At 37.7% G+C, this 16999-nt stretch overlaps 1 protein-coding gene across 2 annotated transcripts in view; it reads right to left on the bottom strand.

Moving 5' to 3' along the window:
• The window catches only part of spopla (speckle type BTB/POZ protein like a), a 105950-nt gene that overhangs the window by 72133 nt on the left and 16818 nt on the right, over positions 1-16999 (bottom strand). For both annotated transcript variants that reach the window (XM_028806507.2, XM_028806508.2), the window contains exons 3-4: positions 3970-4022; positions 3486-3622 (exon numbers count right to left, since the gene is read on the bottom strand). In XM_028806507.2, the coding sequence (XP_028662340.1) occupies positions 3486-3563 (78 nt within the window). In that variant the 5' untranslated portion in view covers positions 3564-3622; positions 3970-4022. The remainder of the gene's footprint in view (positions 1-3485; positions 3623-3969; positions 4023-16999) is intronic.

Below are 16999 nucleotides of genomic sequence, written 5' to 3'. Positions count from 1 at the left end.
CGGTTAGAAAGCCAGCAAGCCAGCTTTTTTAGTCTAGTATTCCCCATACTGCACAGTCAGTCAGTCATTACCGAATCATTATTTAAACAGTGTACTGAAATTGTTTTTGTACATGATGGTGTATGGTGTTATTTTAAAAAGACTGATTTAGTGAAGTTCTCTCACACCTGTTATCTTCTCAATGTCCTACTACTATGTCACTTTGAGACAATGCTTCTGAGAAAATTTTCTGTCCAGATCTAGAGGCAGGACCTTAAAGTGAATGTGTTTTCCCCAACGATGGTTCCAGTATAATTAGATCTTCTGTTGGAATTATCATTGTTATATTGAGCTGCTGGACTGAAAATTTCTCCCTTCTCTGTGTAGAGATAGGAGGATACCCATTGCTGCAATAATCCACTAATCTGGCTCTATAGCAAAGTGGAAAAACATCATATGAAAGCCTACTTGTAGTTTTACAAAAAGGTACTTAAAGCACTCTCTGACTATGAGAAACAAAATTCTATGATCTGATGAAATCAAGATTTCACTATCTGGCCTCAACCTGAAGAGTCACGTCTGGAGGAAACCTGGCACTGCTCATCAATGCTTAAAACAATTCCAATTTATAGCTTCAAAAGACTGGTAGACTTGTCAGGGCTGAAGGAAAGCTGAACAGTACAAATACTAAGATATCCTTAACGAAAACCTGCTCTAAAGCACTCTAGACCTCAGACTGGGCATAAACAGTTTGAGATTATCTGCAGAGAAGAATGCCAGAAAATCCTTAGAAAATCCAAGAAGACTCCAGGTTGTAATTACTGAAATATTTGCTTTAATGAAGTACCGAGTAAAGGGTCTGAATACCTGTGTTGACGTGATATTTCAGGTTTTCTTTTTTTTTTTTTTTTCATTCTATTAAACTTGTCTAAAATTTTCATTTTACTTTCTGGGGTACAGAGTGTTTGATGAGGAAAAAAATGAATTGTGATTTTAAAACAAGGCTTGCTTCAATATAAAATGTGTAAACATTTAAAGGGTCTGAATACTGTATATTTAAAACCATGTATAGTGATTCAGGTATGACAGTTCAAGTGTACTTAAAAACAATCTATATATATATAATTCACTAAGCCGCCGCCAGCACAAGCAAGACACCCATGGAAGCACGCAGGACGGAGCCACGCCCACCAACTCTAAGACCATTGGATACGACGACAACTCGCAGAGCCACGCCCACCAACTCAGACGCAGCAACTCACAAAACAGGGCGTCATTCGCGTTCGTCTCTGCTACACTCCACATGCACCTCTGAGCCACGTTGACTTTTCATTACAGTGGAACCTCGGTTCACGAACGTCTCGGTACATGTAAAAATTGGTTTACGACCAAAAAGTTCGCCAAACTTTTACCTCGGTTCACGACAACACACTTGGTATACGAACAGGCCAGTTTCCCTTTCGATTTGTACATGTTCAGTCTCTCCCTGTGCATTTCCTGTGCGACACACACACACACACACACACACACACAGAGGCAGCGCGAGAGAGGGAGCCACGCACACACACAGGCAGCGCCAGAGAGACAGACACACACACAGAGGCAGCGAGAGGGAGAGCCGCGCACACACACAGGCAGCGCCAGAGAGAGACAGAGGTACACACACAGGCAGCGCGACAGAGAGACAGACCACACACACAGGCAGCGCCAGAGAGAGAGCCGCGCACACACACACACACACAGAGGCAGCGAGAGAAAGCCGCGCACACACACAGGCAGCGCCAGAGAGAGACAGACGCACACACACAGGCAGCACGAGAGAGAGCCGTGCACACACACAGGCAGCGCGAGAGAGAGAGACAGACGCACACACACAGGCAGCGCGAGAGAGAGGGCTGGACTCATAAGGTAGGAAGGCAGTTAAAGAATGCAATGGGCTTGATTTTGTTTTTACTTCTATTTACAGCTATCAGTTCATAGTGTGCATTTTTGAAATGTTACTTTTCTTGGTGGTTTATTAAATTACGGATTTTTTCAAATGTTCATTTTTTGTTGCTATAGCGCAAACTATTGCAGTGTTAGTTTTCTCTGTTGTTCAAGGTTTTCTCAGTGTTATTCAATGTTTTCACATTTAGTTTACTATTACGCTGTGCATTCTATGGTTTAATTAACTATATTTGTGCTTAAAAACTTAAAAATATATATATATTTACATACAGTTCGTATGGTCTGGAACGGATTAATTGTATTTACATACAATCCTATGGGAGAAATTGCTTTGGTTCACGACCAAATCGGTTTACGACCAGAGTTTTGGAATGAATTATGGTCGTGAACCGAGGTTCCACTGCATTCTTTTCGGTTATGATGCACAACCGCACCCACCATCGCAAACTGTTTTACACGCCATAGTTTTAGAGTTGGTGGGCGGGTCTCCGTGAGTTGCTCTTGTGAGCGGGTACATGACCAGGCGGTGTGTATGCTTCAAGAGCGAGGGTGGACGCGACAGGACCATCTAAGAAGAGGCATGTTTGTCGCGGATATGAATCGCTGTATGCAGCATGTAGAACAGTTTGCGAGGGGTATCCCATGGTCTTATCAGTGTCTATGCTTCGATGTGAATTGCTGTATGCAGCGTGTAAAACGCTGTATTGTATGTTGCCCTCTCCAGAGTTACATCTTTTCATTCACCTACAGTCGTATCCTCAAAACCAACCCCATTTGGACAACTGTGTCTTTCATGAAGTGTTCACCCATCAATACATAATTATGCGGCGTATGCTACGCCGCAGGTTGGCTAGTTGTATATATATATATATATATATATATATAAACTCAGTTATTTACAGCAAAAAATGAAAAAGGCAAATTTGAAGAAAAAAATCTTTTTAATGGAACAAACTTCAACACATTATACCTATTTTACCTTGAAAGTGTATATCATGCAGCAAGCTGTCAGTCCCTTGAACATTTCCTATTTTTTAAAAGGTTCTTTATATATAAGACAGCAACACCACAAATAATAATCATGCAATATAGTGCTTAGTTTAAACACAAAAGTTTCAGTTAAAGTGTCCATCCTTAAATAATGTATTTAAAGTTGCCCTAATCTAAAACCAGTGATACAGACAGAAGACTAAGGAGAATGTTTCAGGTCTATGTTTACCTTTTCAACATCCAGCATGCCCTCTAAAATACACTACTATTGACATTCATTATTCATCTTAGTATTGAAGAGCCTTTACTTTGCCCTAGATTTTTTTTGTTAATTTTTATTTTAAGAAAAAACATTGCATACAATAAAATTGAACTTAAACATCAAATTACTTCATAGTCAAACAAGAAAAAAAAGTTATACAGCTTTTTCCTAAGGAAAGGTAATCTTAAATTTAAATTGCTAAATAATTAAAAAAATAAAAACAATAATGATTGTATTTTTTTCTCTATACAAGGGTTATCCAAACTGTATATATTAAGCTGCTCTAGACATATTACATGCAACTTACTTGTGTGTAACACCAACTTTCAGCAACTGGGCCTGTGGACATTTCTCCAGGTGGAGGAGGAGTGGGTACTCGCGACATTGCCAGCGTGTCTAGTGACAGTGCTATGCAGATGTCGTTTTATAGCTATAGCAGCTCACCTGAAAGTAGAATATCAGTCAATCATCTGGCTATACTCCATCATTAAAATATATTAAAAAAAACAAAACAGACACGTCTATAATGCAATCATCTCAAATAACAAATGTATGTCTGCTTGATCTTCTCTTGTTCTTACATGATCTCAAATTATTGTATGAAGTAAACAAAACACTGACAAGAAACCCATTAATGATTAATAATACCATCAATTTTTGTAACTAATATGATGTGCATACTTCACATTTTTGCTTAAGTTAATGCATTTTTCAGAGTACATTTCCATTTCTGCAGTTCCTGAAAAATATTACAATAAACTCTTAATTTAAAAAAAAATATAAAAACTTACTTTTTCTACAGGTGGAAGGCATCAGGAAGCCCTGGTTTTACAGAATTTCCAATCTAAAACGAAGAAAGGATTTGACTGAACAAAATCGTACATTGGCACAATTGTTCTTACTAGTTTATTACTATTTATTAGTTTTGACTTAACTGGCATCCAAATTTCTTTGTCTTTCAGACAAAAATTCCTGTTTGCATATTTGATGAAAATGTAAATTGTGTCTTGTTGAAATGTTGCAGTATTTATCTTTATTTCAAAATAAAGCATAACAAATTCAGGGAGGTAAAAATAAATGTATTTCTAAAAGACTCATTACTTACAATGTCAAGACATTGAACACATTACTTCTGTCCATCAGTAGCTTCGCTGGCTCCCTGTTAAATATTGCATTGATTTTAAGATTCTCCTTATTTACTTACAATACCCTCCATAACCTTAAACCTCCTTATCTTTCTGATCTTCTTCATATCTCCGTTCCTTCCCATATCCTCAGATCTTCTTCCTCTATAGTAGTAATAATAATAGCATGTCACTACGCAATACAGTAAATGCAAGAAGGACCCAGGCTCGAACTGGCAAACTGTTGATTATGAGGAGGCAGTTCTTACTTCTACACCAGCCATATCTCCTTTATGTCAAATGATATTTGGGCTTTGGTTTTTACATATTGACAGCAACATGTAATCTGAATGATTTGTTTTCCTCAGTTATATTCTTGAATAAAAGCACACTTGTTTTGTTGAAGCTTTACTTAAAGTGTTTATTTGATATTTGGACTTCAGTCTTCACACATTATACCCTTGACATCAGCATTCTGTCATTATCACTATAACGTGAAAAAAAATTCTGTTTTAGTTTTTTGCTCAACATTTCTTGCCTCTCTTTCCTGTCATCCTAAATTTACACAGGTCATTGTACACACGGACTTGCAATAGAAGTCTACCCTTCATCTCACTTTAGCTGGAAAAATGAATACTGTCAAGATGAATATCCTTCCTAAGCTTCTTTTTCTATTTCAAAGCATTCCAATATATATTAACAAATCATTTTTAAGAAGTTAGATTTAATCATAACCTCATTTATTTGGAATTCAAAACATCCACACATCCAAAGGGCGACCCTACAAGGACCTAAGGCAGAAGGTGGCATGGCTTTACCTAACTTTCAATTTTATTACTGGGCGGCAAATATACAAGCTTTAAAAACCTGGACATTGACACAAATAGATGAACACACACAGGCTTGGTAAACAATAGAAAAGGCTCCTATAAATAAAATTATTTATAAAAAAGAAAAAAAATATGCCCAATCCAGTTTCTCTTAAACCATCAACATTCAAGAAATTATGCTCTTGGAATGACCAGTTTCTCTTCCAATGGAGTCATCCCATCAGCCTTTATCTGCACAACCTGATGTCATTGTGTTTCTTTCCATAGAACAGCTCACCATCTTGTAAAATGGCTTTCAATTTTGAGTAATCGGTTTGTGTTGCTTGGTATTTCAATTCATCTGCAGAATGGAACCAGCTGTCAACTTTTTCAATTGTCTTGTTTCAATCTTTTATCTTGTGATGTGGGATAGTTGTCACTGATGAAATATGATTACATGTCTCTTCTACTCATAATTAGATAACATTCTATTAGGAGTGACTTTGTAAATTACAAAAATTTAGTATGTCAGATGGGGAACTGCACATCACAGACTGCAATCAGTAGCGCCACAGGAGACTGTTCTTTCTCCTTTCCTCTTCACCCTGTGCACATTGGACTTCAGTTACAACTCAGGGACATGCCACATACAGAAGTTCTCAGATGACATTGCTATTGTGGGGTGTGTTAGAGTTGGACAGGAGGAGGAGTACAGAGATCTGGTGAAAGACTTTGTGGGATGGTGTCTGTAAAACCAACTGTTGTTGAATATTTCCAAAACCAAGGAGATGATCGTGGACTACCGTAGTCTAGGCCCCACTGAGACCTGCCTGCATTGAAGGGATTGATGTGGAGTGGGTCAACAGCTATAAATACCTTGGAGTGCAGCTGGATGACAGGCTGGACTGTTCAGAGAACACAAAGGCTCTGTTCAGGAAGGGGCAAAGCCGGCATTATTTTCTGAGGAGGCTGGCCTCCTTTAACATATGCAAGAAACTCCTGCAGATGTTCTATTAGTTGATTGCTGCCAGTACTCTCTTCTATGCTGTGTGCTGGGAGACTAGCTTGAAGAAGAGAGATGCCGAGTGTATTGACAAGCCGATCAGGCGAGCAAGATTTGTCATTGGTATAGAACTGTACTCTCTGGTGATAGTTGCAGAGAGGACACGTTGCACGCTGCTATTAGGGACAATAAACATCACCCACTATACATCAGGCTGCTATCACAGAACTGCAATACAGACCGATACAAAAGATATTTTGTCCCCAGAGCCATTAGACTCTTTAACTCTTCTCAACTCAAGGCAGAGGTGGTTGAACATTACACATACATACATACATACATACATACATACACACACACACACAATATATATATATATATATATATATATATATATACACACATATATATACATATATATATATATATACACACACATACATACATATATATTACATACGTACACACAACACCCCATAATGACAACGTGAAAAAAGTTTACGTGAGATTTTTGCAAATTTATTAAAAATAAAAAAACTGAGAAATCACATGTACATAAGTATTCACAGCCTTTGCTCAATACTTTGTCAATGCACCTTTGGCAGCAATTACAGCCTCGAGTCTTTTTGAAAATGATGCCACAAGCTTGGCACACCTATCCTTGGCCAGTTTCGCCCATTCCTCTTTGCAGCACCTCTCAAGCTCCATCAGGTTGGATGGGAAGTGTCGGTGCACAGCCATTTTAAGATCTCTCCAGAGATGTTCAATCAGATTCAAGTCTGGGCCACTCAAGGACATTCAAAGAGTTGTCCTGAAGCAACTCCTTTCATATCTTGGCTGTGTGCTTAGGGTCGTTGTCCTGCTGAAAGATGAACCGTCGCCCCAGTCTGAGGTCAAGGCGCTCTGGAGCAGGTTTTCATCCAGGATGTCTCTGTACATTGCTGCAGTCATCTTTCCCTTTATCCTGACTCGTCTCCCAATTCCTGCCGCTGAAAAACATCCCCATAGCATGACGCTGCCACCACCATACTTCACTGTAGGGATGGTGCCAGGTTTCCCCCAAATGTGACACCTGGCATTCACACCAAAGAGTTCAATCTTTGTCTCATCAGACCAGAGAATTTTCTTTCTCATGGTCTGAGAGTCCTTCAGGTGCCTTTTGGCAAACTCGAGGCAGGCTGCCATGTGCCTTTTACTAAGGAGTGGCTTCCGTCTGGCCACTCTACCATACAGGCCTGATTGGTGGATTGCTGCAGAGATGGTTGTCCTTCTGGAAGGTTCTCCTCTCTCCACAGAGGACCTCTGGAGCTCTGACAGAGTGACCATCGGGTTCTTGGTCACCTCCCTGACTAAGGCCCTTCTCCCCCAATCGCTCAGTTTAGATGGCCGGCCAGCTCTAGGAAGAGTCCTGGTGGTTTCGAACTTCTTCCACTTACGGATGATGGAGGCCACTGTGCTCATTGGGACCTTCAAAGCAGCAGAAATTTTTCTGTAACCTTCCCCAGATTTGTGCCTCGAGACAATCCTGTCTCGGAGGTCTACAGACAATTCCTTTGACTTCATGCTTGGTTTGTACTCTGACATGAACTGTCAGCTGTTGGACCTTATATAGACAGGTGTGTGCCTTTCCAAATCATGTCCAACCAACTGAATTTACCACAGGTGAGCTCCAATTAAGCTGCAGAAACATCTCAAGGATGATCAGGGGAAACACGATTCACCTGAGCTCAATTTTGAGCTTCATGGCAAAGGCTGTGAATACTTATGTACATGTGCTTTCTCAATTTTTTTATTTTTAATAAATTTGCAAAAACCTCAAGTAAACTTTATTCATGTTGTCATTATGGGGTGTTGTGTGTAGAATTCTGAGGAAAAAAATGAATTTAATCCATTTTGGAATAAGGCTGTAACATAACAAAATGTGGAAAAAGTGATGCGCTGTGAATACTTTCTGGATGCACTGTATACATATATACACATACATATATATTACATATACTGTATCTGTATATATATATATATATATATATATATATATATATTACATATACTGTATATAACTAGCAAAATACCCACGCTTCGCAGCGGCAAAGTACTGCTTTAAAATTTTAAATAATAAACTGAGGGAAAATGTACCAATAATTATTTGTTAAGAATCTTTTTGTATACCACGTTGTCAGTTCGCCCCTCCAGTTGTAATATGACCAAGCTGTGCGCTGAGCTTATTCTTGAGCATGCAACGTATAGTTGGCCATGTGAAAAGCAATCTTGCCTCAAATCAATACCAACCTTTTGTAGGGTCTGTCCCTGAGACTTATTGTTATTGTGAAGCAGAGCCTTACTGGAAATTGGAGGTGTTTGAATTGAAATGGGAGATCAGAGAGTATAACGGGGATGCAAGGAATAAAAACTCTCTCCCCTGAGCCACCACCAGTAAAAATAGTTGCCTCAATTAAGTTCTTTTGCAAGCATGTGACCTGAAGTCTCGTGCCATTACAAAGTTTCGGTGGCTGTAAGTTTCTCAGTAACATTATTGGTGCACCAACCTTCAAAATTAGATTATGCTCAGGAGTGCCTGGAGGATTCAGAGTGTGGACCGAGCTGCAGGCTATGGACGTATATATGTACGTAAGTAGGCTTCAGTTAGCGTTGGGAACCCGCGTACCAAATTTCTTGAAGATGGGCCCATTAAGTAACAATGACTGTTGCAAAGTTCAAAATGGCGGCCGAGAGTGGCGTCATACCACCGAAGTACGTACGTACATCGGTTTCGGTTAGCGCAGGGAAGCCGCATACCAAATTTCGTGAAGATGGGGCCATAAATAAGAAAGTTTAACATGGCGGACGTTGTCGACCGTTATGACCGTTACATGTAGAATTTCGAAATGAAACCTGCTTAACTTTTGTAAGTAAGCTGTAAATGAGCCTGCCAAATTTCAGCCTTCTACCTACACGGGAAGTTGGAGAGTTAGTGATGAGTGAGTCAGTGAGGGTTTTGCCTTTTATTAGTATAGATATATGTGTGTGTGTGTGTATGTATGTATGGATATATATATTTTTTTCCAACCTAGAAGACCTCTCTTGAGATCCGTTTAATCGCCTCATTGATTGCATGTCTTCCAAGGTAGTTTCAATACCCATTTCCTGCACTGAGTCATCTCCCCTTTTATGAGTGACTGTGTTAGTGGCCGTACTTTGTACAGGTCTTTGAACGCACTGAATACTTGTAACTGGTGTCGCCCGTCGGCTACTTTCGACAGGGAATGGAAGCAATTGTCGAGTAACAAAAATTATTTGTAAGTGATTTCGCATTGAAGAAATAGTAAAAACTTGATCACTTGGGTCAATACCTAAAGAAATACACACAGCAAATGCAATTGAGAATACACCAGAATCTGTATGATTTAATTGTTGCTGTGCGTCTTCATAAACTATGGGAGGTTTGTAAGGAAACAAAGCATTAAGGAAACGAAGCTGCTCTTCGGTGAGGTTGAATTTTTTATCAGCGTTTAAACTGTCAGAGACATGAATTACAGCACCATCATAATAGGTACACACCCAGTGAGTCACTCGTTCAGTAGCTGCAGAAGGTAATATTTGAATATGTTTGGCATTTTGTGGAATGGGCATTACAGGTATGTCAGGAGTCCACATTAGCAAACCCTCTTGAGGTTGGAAATTTGTATGCGCAGCTAAAATTTCGTTGAATTTGCTCATGTGATCCGGTGATAAATAATCATTATTTACCAACTCATTCATTGCAAAATCTGAGAGTGGTAAGATCACTCCTTCCATAACACTAAACACAAACAATAAGTAGACACTAACACTAAAAAACAGCAACACCGCTGGGAAGAACACTAAATGAGATAAAGTAAAAGTCTACTAAACTTCTTTATTATAACTGCTTTATTATAGCAGGTGAGGGGACGCTGGCGCACGCTTGTTGTTGCCACTCCTCCCTGTTAACAACACTTTTCGCAAAATTCGCCTTAATTCTGCACTTTCTTACGCTGGTTTTATTTCATTTATTGTACGTATAGTTCGTGGATACAGCTGACTCGAATTGCATGGATTTGGCTTAATATTTACAGATTTTATGGACTCCACTTTAATGGGAACAGCTGAGTCTGTGGATCACGGGACGAGACCTATGAACATTTCTTTGTACCTGGCAATCTAGCACCTCGGGATGATCTGTCTCCGTGATTATATTTGCTATGCTGATCTGCTCCCGTTTCATCTTACAGTACCCTATGACCGGGAACTGATCTGATGTTCATACTAACCTGGTTTATGGCTTATGGCTCCGGGGCGATCACGCCTGAAATTACCAAGCGTTACTGTTTATGGCTGTGTACTGGAATATCCAAATCCTGCTTCCTCCTCCTGCTGCTTGCTATCGCCGCTCACCTACGCTACCACACCCGCCTGTCCTAACGGCTGCGTTGTGCTGTGCTGCTTCTACACTGCTATCAGCTAAGTATCACTCACTATTTTAGCGCTTTGAGTACTGAGAAAAGCGCTATATAAGTAATGAATTATTATTATTTATTATTAAACACTAAAGTACAAAAACGAAGTAGAAAGTAACACTAAACCGCAACACCGCCGGGAACACCGGCACACCGCGTCTACTAAACACTAAGAAACACTAAGTAGAAACACTAAAGGAAAAAATACTATTCAGTACGTACCACGTCTACTAAACAGTAAATCAGTAAAGGAGAAAGGACGGCAAGACCGCGTCAGCTGCGGAGCTCAGCTTGGAGCGAAATGAAGTGAATGAAATGAGGTGAATGGGAGGGGAGATGATCACGTGACTCCAACACCCGCCTTAACTCTCCGTCCCTCCACAAACACAGTCACATGGATCCCAACTCTCCTTTATTATATATATATATATATATATATATATATATATATATATATATATATATATATATATATATAGATAGATAGATAGAAGATATAAAAATATAAAAAAAAAAACCACACATACTGTATATGCATACACAATATATACAGTCACATTACTTGACACAAACTCTGAAAGCAACAAAAAACATTTCTGCTCAATTTTTTTATTATAAATAACATTCACATACTAACTTCAGTACATGATATGACCTCCCACTCTTGAGGAGAATGTGGAGGCGATTTGGTGTGGAATCCACCAATCCTGACTGGACCTTGGAAAATTTTGGTGTCTCTGTACCAAACTTAAATTAGGGGCTGAATCATCATCTCCACGGTTGTGCAGTCCATTCCACAAAATCAATGATTATAAATAGACCATATATTTTCAATTGGGCTCAGATCAGGAGATTTTCCAGGACCCTCCAGTACAGTAGACCCCCACGAAGTCGCAGTTCAGAGTTAGCGGCCTCAGTCATTCGTGGATTTTTCCTTAGAACCTATTCAATAATTGTTACCCGAAACCGCAAATATCCTTCGCAATTTTTATGGCTTTTTTCGTGGAAATACTATACTGTAGAGAGAACAGGAAGCAACTGTAGAGGAAAACGCAGCTGGGATGGTGAAAGTAGCCAATAGAATTTGAAAATGCAACTCCCAGCAGTGGCTCCAATTGGTCTTCTGCAGAGGGTGCTGGGGCTGTTGGGGCAGTGCGGCTTTTAAAAAGGGGGCCGGTGACCAAAAGCAAAAAAAAAAGTTTTTGTAATTTGTGTTTCAAGTTCCTGTCTGTCTGCCTTCTGTTGGGTTACCTGTACTTATTCGTTTTGTCCTGGATCATTTCGTGATTGGCGCCTCTCACCGAAATATTTCTGCACTTGTTTCATTTTGTGACATGGCCCAAATCCATCAGGAAATAATTTTTCAGTTCTGGAACATTTTTTTCCTACAGAGAAGTTCAATGTATTGTGGTGAACATATGTCTTCGACTGGGTGTAAGCAACCAATGCCTTAACAGAAGAACCAACACCAAAACATCTTTAATTGTGAGTATTTCATGCGATTTTAGAGTTTGTTTCAATTTGCACAAGTGTGTACTGTATACCCATACATAGCCTATACACACATTTTTAAATAAATACAATATTCATTAAACTGCTTTAAAATATTCAAATAAAATGATTTTTTTCCTAATTACTAGATTATTAAACAATTTTAAATGATACTTGTAAGGACCAGTTTATACTTGGGCACAGGCGGCTACAGACGTGGCCATGCACAGACAATGTACAGCCTGGTCTGTTTATAGTGCAACAATTCCGTGCGTGACACTGCGCAGTTTCAGAATTTCCTCAAAGTTTATTCTTTGACCTTACATATTGATCTCACAAATATTTCCATTTCCGCCTGCATAAACCTAAGGTCTGAGTGCTTTCTCACCATGAAATTGTGCACATTTGGTTATCTTTGTGTGCTTTTAATTCCAGATTAGGTAGGTGCAGGTAGTGGTAGTGTCTAATACATGTGTAGTCAATGCAGACAGGACCACATGATGACAAACTTCTGGAAGAACAGGTCAATAGTGAAATGAAGGGATTGTGTTAAAAAAAATGCTTTAGTTGCCTCACATTTTTATGCAATCGTTTTGTTCACCCCACTGAATTAAAGCTGAAAGTCTGCACTTCAACTGCATCTGAGTTGTTTCATTTAAAATTCATTGTGGTAATGTACAGAACCAAAATTAGAAAAAAGTTGTCTCTGTCCAAATATTTATGGACCTAACTGTATATGTATTTATATCAAAGACATAGAAGGAAGAGCTTTGGGTACAGAAATGTTGCTGCTTTATAGAGCATGTGGATAGGAGTTACTACTCTTGTTTTAAATCTTACTTTATTTATTCTGTATAATAGTCGTCTTTATAACAACTTGTAATCAATTTGATTTATTATTTAGTAGGAATAGGGGAGAAGCTGTATGCGTGACATCCTGTCTTTTTTTTCCTAGTTTCTGGAAAGGTTTCCTACTCTATTTATTGTTAAGAATATCTTAGATTATAAAGTCAGAATATTTTTATTGTGCGAGTCTATGAATGTTGTAAATAGTTTTTCCAGTGAATAACTTATTGTAAATAGTTCTATATGTTTAATAGTTCTATAATATTTAAGTTTAGTTTCTGGTAATTTTGAAAAAATAATATTAAAATAATCGTTGAATCTCTTCACGTCACATTTTATTTCTTGCACCACATTATGGAGAATAGTACCGATAACAGTATCAATACACAGTATCAGGATCAATATCGGTATCAATACAATCCTAAAGATACCCATCCCTTTGAGTAAGTGAATGTGATCAGCAATAATTTCTTCCTTCAGACTGGCCTTGAATTTAAAAAAAGAAAAAAAAAAAAAAATCGAACAATGTTTTAACAAAGCACAGCAGTTCAAGCTTCTCTATAATCAATTCACCCTTGCTTTAATTTTTTTAAGATTTTCTGTACTAATTTATAAACTTAATCTTTGCATGAATAAAGTCACATTAATTTGCCTGCAGCAAAATTAATAATAACATTATTCTGCTAGACTAATTCTAAACATATTGATTATATATGTTATATTTTTTCCCATAAGGTACCGTAGCCGAAGTATAAAAGAACTTGTGACGTTTTAAATGCCATACAAATAAAATCAAGGTATTATTAAAGATTGGAACAGTGAAAAATCAACTAGTATTTGCAAGTGTTGATGTGCTTTGTTTTTGCTCAAAACAAAAGTTGCATATTAAAATTTCACTTCATCAATGCAAAACTGTAGACTATAATGTGAATATACAATTAAAGGCACAGTAACAGAATTTCTAAATAAAATGACTTGCCAAGATCACTAAGACTGGCATTCACTGCTTCAACTCTTAACAAAAACATTAGAATTTTTCTCTTTCCTGACTTAAGAAAAGTGGTACAAGAAAACCCCTTAGCACAATAATGTGTCATTTCCGGAAATACAAAATAATGTCCCAAAAGCAACAGCAACACCGAACCTGGCCTAAAGCAGATAACCAACAAACAGGTTTTAACCATTACTCAAAAACAGAGCTCAGTGTCATTCAAGCATTAGCTGTAATTAACACAGTCCTGCATTCCAGACCTGCTTTTGTGGTTGAAACGCCAATAGGAGACACTAGAGAAAATTAAGCTCTCTAGTAAATCACTGTTTCTGTGTAATTATTACATCATTTCCAGCTTAAAGGTTAGTTTCCATATATGGTATAAATATCAACAGATTAACATGTCAAGTACAGGTTTGCTGTAATAAATGTTCTTTATTGCTACTAAACAGACTGTGGAGACTAGGTCTACTGACCTAGTTACCGTACAGCAGATTTTTTCTCTCCCGGAAACATGCATAAATGTTGCACTGCCATGAACTTTTTTTTTTTTTTAAAACAGGAGGACCTCTGTCACATTCTCTGCAGGATCAGTCATTAATTCACCGAAAGTCTGAAACTTGCTTAAAAATGTAAATGTAAAATTAACAACATAAATATTTGTCAACATTGTAAACAATATCAAACAATTCTCTTGTACTTAACATTTATACTAAGTCTAAAAATAAAAAATTTCTATGAGTCAGCTGCAGTGTGCTTGAAGCTGGGGATGATCCCATGCTGGTCTGGTCTTAGTACCTATCTATGGTAAAAAGACTAACTTTGGGGATTAGCGCTGTTGCAGTGTGCCTTAGAGCAGATCACTTCTAAAATTAAGTGCAGGTACAATGTGCTTGTTGGAGTTGAAGGGGAACAAACTTGTATATACCACCTATTGAACAGGTTTAACAAACTTAGGATGGTAGGTAATGTTACAAAATAAATTCTGCATGCAACAGACAGACTAAATATGCCATTAGACTATATCAAAACCATATAGTATATTTAGTATATTTATATTTGGACAGTATGATACTAAATTAAATATACTTAACTCTATGCCACAGAAAAAGACACGTGAAGCATGGAAATATTTATATATTTAACCATTAATCTTCAGTCACAAAGCCTGTGTCCCTAATTAGGAACTCACGTGGCTGCTGGTTCAGACACTGCACATTTAAAGATGCTGCTACATTCCTCCATACTGTATTCCCTCAGAGTGCCATGGAGGTATTTTTGGGATTGTTCTCCAGATCTGATATAAGATCTCTTACAATATTTATTATATAGTGTATGTGCTCTGCTGGGAAGTTTGCGTGTATGTAGTGCTGGGCAGTATGACCAAAATTCTATATTACGGTATTTTTCAAAATTATACCGGTTTCACAGTATTGGACGGTATTTTTTTCCCCCATGCATGAGTGGATGTTAACCACATTTTCCACTGCAATTACTGGCTAAGAATAACCTATTCCATTGTCATGAGAATCGTACATTGTACAAAAAAAAACATTTTAATGTGCACACAAGTATTAATCCAGGTTTGCATGGCCCCATAAAGTGATAGTTTTCAAGGGGGTGGCACGAATGAAGAGAAGGAATCACATTGCATGACAGATGCAGTCAAAATATAGAACCTTTTTATTGAACAATGTTTGCAAACAACTTAAAATAAAATTTTGACAACATATTTTCAACCATCCAAAGAGGCATTTAGACTTAGTAAAATATCCAGAGGTGCTTGTCAAAAGTTGTATTGCACTGAACATGTCTTAGAAAAGGAATAAATAGTAAATATTTTTTGTAAACCAACTACACTTTGTTAATGTTAACAATCTCTGTCCACTGACATGTTAAAGTGACTTTTTAAACAACTTTACCATCACTAAACTGCATAATATTAATAACTAATAAATAATAACAATAAAATAAATAACAGTGCAACTTCCAGTAATAATACTATTACTTCCAAGACTTCAAGCCTAGGTGCATTACACAGTATTCACCAAATAAAAATAAAATAAAATAAAACAAGTGCAACTTGGTGATGACATCTTTACCAGCTGAACCATCATTAAGGCAAACTGCAATAATATGGACCTTGCTTCAAGCTAAGCTATATACATAAATAATAAAACTGCAACTTACATTTATAATGCTATTTGTGGTATAGCCCTTACGGAATTATATTAGGGCCACGATGAAGAAAAAAAAATACGGACACAGTGAAGATGAAAAAAAACTATGTCGAGATTAAAGTTGACATTTCCACTTTATTCTTGTAGTTTATTTTGTCATTAAAGTAGAATGTCGTAAACTAAACTTCATCCAAAAATCAATGTTTAATTCAGCTCAGGGATTCTAAATGTTCAGGAAGCAGGAATATCATGTATTCTGTGTGCTGCCTGCACCTCCTCTTAGTGCAAGAGGAAGTCAGTTTAACATGGTGCGGGAAACATAACACAAAGCATTTAATGTGCTACATAACTTATTACGGGGTTTGAGAAAATCTAATCAATTAAATATTCATTTTAAGATGAGGATTAGTTTACGATGTTCTACGTTAATAACAAATTATGAGAATAAAGTCAACATGTTGACTTTAATCTCGACAAACAGCAAGAATAACGTAGAAATGTCGACTTTATTCTTTTCATAAGCGCCGAGATTAAAGTCAACATGTCATCACACTATTACACAGTACCCAGGTACATTACAGAGTATTGAAAAAAAATACAACTTGACTTGCAGTATTATCCAGTAGTATAGAAACAGTATTCACACATTTGAGCATAATGGTCCATATCCGACTTTTTAAATCCAAAGTATCTCCCGACAACAGACGTGACTCCTTTTTCTAGCAAAAGTTCTTCTGTGTCATCATGTTCAACTTTATTGTCTGCTACAGCTTCAGTTTCAGAATGTTCTCTGTCCATTTTCACCACGCAATACCTCTACTAACGCATGCACTCTGGCGTATGCTTGTTTAGCGGTGTAGCAGTGAAAAAGAGCCCCCGTGCAACACCTCTGTGGCATGTGT

This window comes from Erpetoichthys calabaricus, chromosome 8 (assembly GCF_900747795.2).
Source record: "Erpetoichthys calabaricus chromosome 8, fErpCal1.3, whole genome shotgun sequence".
NCBI lineage: Eukaryota > Metazoa > Chordata > Cladistia > Polypteriformes > Polypteridae > Erpetoichthys > Erpetoichthys calabaricus.
Note: the sequence above shows the minus strand (reverse complement) of the source record. Positions and strands in the feature narration are given on the sequence as shown.